This window comes from Netta rufina (genome assembly GCF_964035555.1).
Source record: "Netta rufina genome assembly, chromosome: 21".
Classification (NCBI taxonomy): domain Eukaryota; kingdom Metazoa; phylum Chordata; class Aves; order Anseriformes; family Anatidae; genus Netta; species Netta rufina.
Genome location: NC_140145.1, coordinates 9,021,725 through 9,028,382, shown reverse-complemented (window position 1 = coordinate 9,028,382; position 6,658 = coordinate 9,021,725). Strand labels below are relative to the sequence as shown.

General features: G+C 48.2%; 1 protein-coding gene across 2 annotated transcripts; it reads right to left on the bottom strand.

The window, feature by feature from the left end:
- Window positions 1–213: 213 nt before the first annotated feature.
- On the bottom strand, window positions 214–6,658 carry SMG8 (SMG8 nonsense mediated mRNA decay factor). Of its 2 annotated transcripts, XR_014619055.1 has the most exons (5): window positions 4,936–6,649; window positions 4,082–4,227; window positions 2,804–3,679; window positions 712–1,089; window positions 214–274 (listed from the first exon to the last, which is right to left on the bottom strand). XR_014619055.1 is itself a non-coding variant. In XM_084299890.1 (4 exons), the coding sequence occupies exons 1-4, from the start codon at window positions 6,629–6,631 to the stop codon at window positions 892–894; spliced, it is 2,916 nt and encodes a 971-aa protein (XP_084156016.1). In that variant the 5' UTR covers window positions 6,632–6,658; the 3' UTR covers window positions 258–891. The 2 variants fall into 2 exon arrangements, 1 of the variants encoding a protein (XP_084156016.1); XM_084299890.1 differs by having other exon boundaries at window positions 258–1,089; window positions 4,936–6,658.

Below are 6,658 nucleotides of genomic sequence, written 5' to 3'. Positions count from 1 at the left end.
TTGACTTTTCACGACTAATTTCTCGTCACAGAGATTTGCAAAGCTCTGCCAATTTAAGCATCTTCTCATGCCTCTTTAGGATAGTCACATAATTACCGGAACTCCCATAATTTGAGACTCACATGAGGCCAAAAGCTTCCTTTTAGCAACCCGAAGTCTGTTTAATCACGAGTCAAGCTCTCCTGACAACTTAAGCTGCAGTTGCTTATATTGACCAAACTCCCAGCGCTTTAATTTTCACAAATTTACCAGCAGGTTTAGTTTCCGAAGAGATCTGTCATTCCAAAGCATGAATTTAGGTCAGCTTTTTAACAAAATCTGATCTATGAATACAAATGCCATAAAATATTTCAATTTGGTATAGAAACAAGCAGTTTCTGGCTATGCTACTAATATAAATCAGAACTGTAATTATTTTTTTAAACAAGACCAAAAGTGAACAATTTCTCACATCAACACATTAAGAGCATCAATTCTTTGCAGACAAATAGCTTGTTTAGAAAAAGAGAAGAGATTTTGCTTATCATTGTCTCAATACAACACGGGAAAGTCTTGATTTCAGGCAATGGTCATTTTTAAGTATTCCTAAATAACTGCATAGAAAGACACAATGGGGAAAAGCATTATCATTGGAACGTAATAATACAGGCTCAGCATGATAACCAGCTTTTATTTTTTTACATACAAAAATTGAATTAACAGAAGACTTACATTTTTTTTCTTGGATTCCCTTCTCCACTTTGATATCTATTTCCAAAATGTGTTCCAGTGAAATACAGTGGGGTTCACTAGATCACAGTGATAACTGTTAGGTAACAAACACGAATCAAAAACCATAATTTAGGTTGAAGACAGTCTTTTTAAACTAAAATCACTCTGCCAGAACAATTCTTACTGTGTAATTGCTTTCAGTATTCCTCGAAGAACTTTGTAACTCATTAATTGTTGGCTTTCTTTTGGAGGAAAGCAGGGTCCACGTTCTGTCACGTATGCATAAGGAAATCTAAGCACCCAGAGTCCATCAGCTGGAAGGGTTATTTCCTGTTTCTCAGGGTAAAATACAGGGCAAGGTGGTGGCCCTGGCTGAACCTGAAAACAAAAAGGACATGGGTAGATAATTAAACATCATTAGAATAAAAACTTAAGAGCTGACTGAATCTAAGGAGGTCTGTTAAGTGTCTAAGTCTCACCTACAGTCAAGATCTTACCCACTTCAGCACATCCCAGGACACCACTGTGCCACTACCATGAGCCATCCACAAGATCCCACTTCTACCATTGACAAGATGCTGAATTTACGGCTGCAGATGTGGCTGTCATTGGTAAAACCTCAACACAAACACAAGCCATGCCCCTCCGACGCACGCAACACTGCGTTAACAGGGGATTTCCAGTACTGTAGCACAGACGTGCCTGAACCGTTACCTAAACCCATGTGCTGAAGGATTTCAGCAACATCTAATATAGGTCATGTATAATTCATATCAGAAGATTGAGAAAGCCTTATTCATATGAGCAACTGACGTGTGGAACCTACAATGCACAGCCTAACAGATTTTCCAACTAAAAACACACCCTTAGGAGTCGTAAAGTGTGATATAGATGTAACCTGGGAACAGAAAAAGAAGGATCAGCATAAACAAAACCTTCAATTCTTGCCTCAGTTCCAAACAATAACGTGATAGATTGCTAATGGCATTAATTTTCTTCCACTTCATCCCACTCTCCTCTAAAAAGATAAATAGAAACGCTCCCTGGGGAGTCAGATGGCTGACAGTTTTCACACACAAAACCTCAGAGATTAGTGAGGCAGGAGGACAAGAACAAAACTAACTGTTGCACTAAATTGCATGTTTTTATAATACTGGTGGAATTTTGGCATTGGGAGTCACATTTCAGTCAGTATTCTTCCTTTAACTTCTGGAAGAAACAGGTTCATATCTGAGTAGTTGAAGGTTTCTCATAAAAGAAGCCAATTCTATTGTTTTGTGATTCGATATTAAGGAGCGTGTAGCACTTCTCAAACAGCTCGAAGGGCTGCAAGATGTTCCAAAACTGCTTCCCCTCCCACCACTCATATGGAATGCATTCGGTACTGACTCTTACTCAGCGACAATACCATGCAGTGAGCACCGATATGATTTCTTGCCATATTCTAACAAATAATGACCACCTCTGTACACGCTATTTCATATAGCAGTAATTGAAGGATGATACACCTGCCCAGATGTTACAGCATTAAAAAAAAAAAAAAAGCATAAATGGAGGTTTTTCTCCATTTCTTTGATATACACTTGAAATTGGGAAAAAAAAACAACATCCAAGTCAGGGGAAAAAAACACTTTTTCACCTCCTAAATTCAAATGGTAACAAATAATGATAACAAATATCAGCAATGAATCACTGCTTTTCTCTATGACTTTTAAAATCATTAATTTAATTCTTCCACAGTCATTGCTCACTGGTCATCTTTTTTTAAAAAAATTACATTTTTTCCCAATCTGAGCAAATGTTATTAATTCATTCTTGATAAAATAAATATTTTTAAAAACTTACTTTATACAAAGTGTAAAGCTGGCATAAGCCAATCTTGAAGTTTTAAAAAATACCTGTTTACAAACCAGATATGTTGGGTGCTTTTTGCAACTACCACTTTGGAGAACTTGACTGAATTTTTCTGGTGTTGGCAGGAGCTCCTTGTAGCACCCTGCTGACACCCTCTGCCTATCACCTTTGTGCCTTCCAGTCCTGTAACGCTCAAGCTTCTCTCTGCAGTGACCAGATTCCCTTTTCCATTTCTTACCTGAGGCGTTAGCGTTATTTGCAGTGGAGCATCTGGAACCACCACAAAGAGTCTCATGAACTGGGCGTAATGTGGCTTGAGCCCTCGTCCCTGAGTCGACGACAGGATGTAGAGCGGCATGTCGGAATTGAGGGCTTTGATGGCGGATTCCTTCGGCCCCCCGCCCATCACCTTCATGACCTTATCGGGTCCTGAACACATGAACCTCCTGCCACGTGCATCTTCATATTCAAATCCGACAAAAGCTCGAGCGATGTCATCTCTCCGTCTCCCTCTTCCCATCACAACTGAGCTTCTTTTCGCAGGGACGGCCTTGTTAGGTGCAGGCCAGGAGTTGGTATCTAAATCTCCTTCATCTTCAGTTCTCGTCCTGATGACAATGTCCCAAGGCATTAAATAGTTTGTTCCCGGGATAAAGCCTTGTTGGTCTAGGCCCGTGTGGAAGTTATAAGCCTTAGCAGGCCCCAGCTTCACCAGTGACCAACTGGAGAATTTGGGCAAAAGGCCCTTGGGGCAGTTGGAATGGAGCATCCCAGGGAGGTACTCGACAGTGGATGCCTGACGATCTACCAGGCTCGGCCTTTTCTCACTTTTGGAGTCCCCACTCTGCCCGTGGCTTTCGGCATTGTCCCCTCCAGCCTGGGCGTCAGGCGGGTATGTGCCCAAGCTGCCCGTCGACTGACCCAGGCTGAGGGCCAAGCTCAGACCTGTGCTTTCTCCCTGAGTCTGAGGTTCTTTTTCTTTTAGTTTCTCGATCTCGCCTTCCGGAGGGGCAGGCGAGGACTCGTCCCTAGCAGGTGCCGGATCAGGGGTGCTTGGCTGAAACACAGGAAAATTGATGTGCTCCAGTTTCCCACAGCATTTTTCTTCCAGAAGCTATGAAAAAGAAAATGCAGAAAAAGAAAATTAACTTTCTAATTTGTCTCTGGCACAAGTGAGTTCGGAGCCACAGCATGCAGCAGGTCCAAGCAGGGTTCAAGAGGTGTGCAGAGTGTGAGAATCAAAGGGGCAGTGGAAGTACAGCCCACACACAATGGGCTTCAAATTCACGTGAACCACTACACACGAAGATGCTCCTGTCAGCACGGAGTGGTGCAGGCTGAAATTGCCCACGCAGCCCAACACGCACAGAATTCCTGCTCCCAAGAATCTCTTCCTCAAGCAACTTTTACAACTTGATAAAGTTAAGAGGAAACTTATCTGTGGCCACTTCAGAATACAGATTTGCTGATGAAGCAAAAGCACTGCTTGAAGCAAAAATAGAGACTCAGTAGTTACCTGGTAAAAGTCGTAATTTGCTGCTTTGATATCAAAGGGGTCGTCCCGAGGAGCTTGTTTCCTTCCACAGTTGCAGGCACCAGTGGAACGAGCCCGGCTGTTGTGGTACAGGATTGGAGGATTTCTGTCTGCTTCTGGCTTCTCACCTGAAAGGGAAATCAAACAATCCCCAAATTACCCACTAATTCAAGAGATTTTTTGGTTCCCTTCACCCACTGCCTCCTCCTTACTATACATGTACGTAAAAATTATTTATCAGCATCTCCTTCTCTCTTTCCCGCTTTTTGTACTAAGTTCCAGTGTAGATTTTACTGCTCAGCTGAATCTGCTTTGCTTTTAGAAGCTTCCTAAAAGGCATAAATACTTCTTCAGCCTGCAATACATATTTCAGTTTCTATCCCTTGACTGAACTCAATCAAACTATTAGAAAGAAGGAGGTGGTGGGCACTTCTACTTTCCTGGAGATTTTTTTTTCAGTTCTGTATCTCGTTAGAACTCCAGTGTTATCACCTTCAATCAGCAATACAGAATCAGTTACTACTAACAGCAAACTTTTTCCTAAACATTGCTCAATATAAGCGGGGTGGTGGTGCCATTCCAAATAAGAATGGTCCCTCCTGGCTGTGAGTGGGCATCTCAGCAGGGCAACACCGAAGCAACCTGCACAACAGCTCTGCTGCAATTAATGACGCTCAAGGAAGATGAAGCTTTAGCGGCGCCAAGCTTCCATATCCACATCCTTCCCATGCTTTCATCTTCCATAAACACGCAGGAGCTGGTGCTCTCACCCTGAGACATTTTAAAACAGGCACGAAATTAAACCACGAGAATCAATCCCAACCGAGCTTCTTTACCTGCTTTTGGGAGCAGATGAAACTTGTGCACGCAGTGCTGGTCAGTCAGGCTGCGCTCCTCGCACAGCTGGTGCCCGTTGCTCCAGAACTTGTAACAGTCCTCGTTAAGCTGCATGGCGTACTTGTGGAAGGCCGGGCCACGCGCGTGCTGGCTGTACACGCGCAGGGCCTGCGCCAGCTGGTTCTTGTGCACCGTCATGGTGTAGTTGTGGGGCAGGTTGGACTGATAGGCGCTGTGGGCCATGGGGAGGGCTTTCTGGCAACGGTTTTCAGAGAATTTGGTGTCTATGTCTAAATAGCCTTCCAAGACTTTGATGCTGCCCATGATTTTGGAGCTCAGTTCCCCGGTGAGAGAAGTCGGGTCGTCGTCTTTGCCTTCGATGGTCACTTCGTACAGCTTCAAAGCCGCAGCGACCCACTTCTGGTAGGTCGGGAGCTCAAAGTGAGAGGGCTGCGGGTTCCTCCCCACGCTGTCGTCAAAGCCCTTCTTGCTGAGCACCAGCTCCACGTGCTGCCACAAGAACTCCTTGAGGGTGCAGTCCACCAGCTGCCCAGAAGAGCTGGAGCTGCTGCTGCTGCTCTCCGCGTAGAAGGACAGCTGCTGCCTGCCGTGGCGCATCATCTGGTACCTCCTGGGTCCTGACAGCGTGGGAGCCAGCAGCGAGTCCGTCTCCCTCATGGTGCAGTTGCTCCTGAGCTGATCGAGCAGCATGGCCACGGGATCCTCGCCGTCCTGGGCCCCCCCAGCCACGATGTACACGAAGGCCTGGTTGGCGGGCACGGTGAAGAGGCAGTTGATGCTCTGGTTGGTCAGCACCCTGCTCTTGCGGAAGATGCGGTAGATCTGATCCTCCAAGGCGTGCTGCAACCTCCTCTTGGGGGAGTGCTTCTTGGGGGGCGGCTTTTCCAGGTGGCCGCAGGGGTCCTGGCCCCTGCTCGGGAGGGGATCCACCTTCAGGGCCCCGTTGAGCTGGAAGAGGAAGAGGAGGCGCGGCGGGCAGGGCCTGCAGTTCAGCTTCCACTCCTTGCCGACCGGGCAGTCCTTGATGGCAGCCTTCAGGGAGGGCAGCACCTTCTGCCGCAGCCCGTCCAGCGCCCTGAAGACGCGGTCGTAGGTGATGTCGAAGGAGCAGGTGGGGTGCACCAGCAGCAGGATATGGCAGACGGAGAAGAGGTAGAGGAGGCTCAGGCAGTGCAGCTTCTCCTGGTGCTTCCAGAACTCGTGAGCCTCGGCGTGGGGCAGCGGCCCGGGGCCTCCGGCCGCACTCTCCCTGCTCTCTGCAGCCGCCAGGTCCCCGCAGGCCTTCAGCAGCTGCGGCGTGTCGCAGATGGAGGTGAGCACCAGGTAGAGCACCCTGCTCTCCTGGCTGTAATACGCCTGCAGATCGTTGTAGTCCTTGGCCGCCGGCTCGCTCTCCGTCCCGCCAGCATCTCCAGCCTCCTCGGGGTCAGCCGGCTCGAAGAGGGGGAAGACCTGCCGGTCGCACACGGTGCTCACCAGGGCCGCCTTCTCGGAGCACAGCTGCAGCGCGGTCTTCCCGAAGATGCCGACCACGCACACCTCCTCCTCGCCGGGGGACGAAGGAGCCGGCCCCGGCCCCGGCCCCGCAGCCGCCGCCGCCCCTCCGCTCCCCTCGGCGCCGGCCGCGGCCGCCAGCAGCAGCTCCCGCAGGCTCACCGGCCCCGGCAGCGGCATGGCCCGGCCCGGCCCGGCTCGGCACGG

Coding starts and splice junctions, on each gene's coding strand:
- SMG8 (XM_084299890.1), bottom strand. CDS start 6,631: ATGCCGCTGCCGGGGCCGGTGAGCCTGCGGGAGCTGCTGCTGGCGGCC. Junction 4,228..4,935: donor TCATCTGCTCCCAAAAGCAG/GTAAAGAAGCTC, acceptor TTTCCCTTTCAG/GTGAGAAGCCAGAAGCAGAC. Junction 3,680..4,081: donor CAAATTACGACTTTTACCAG/GTAACTACTGAG, acceptor TCTTTTTCATAG/CTTCTGGAAGAAAAATGCTG.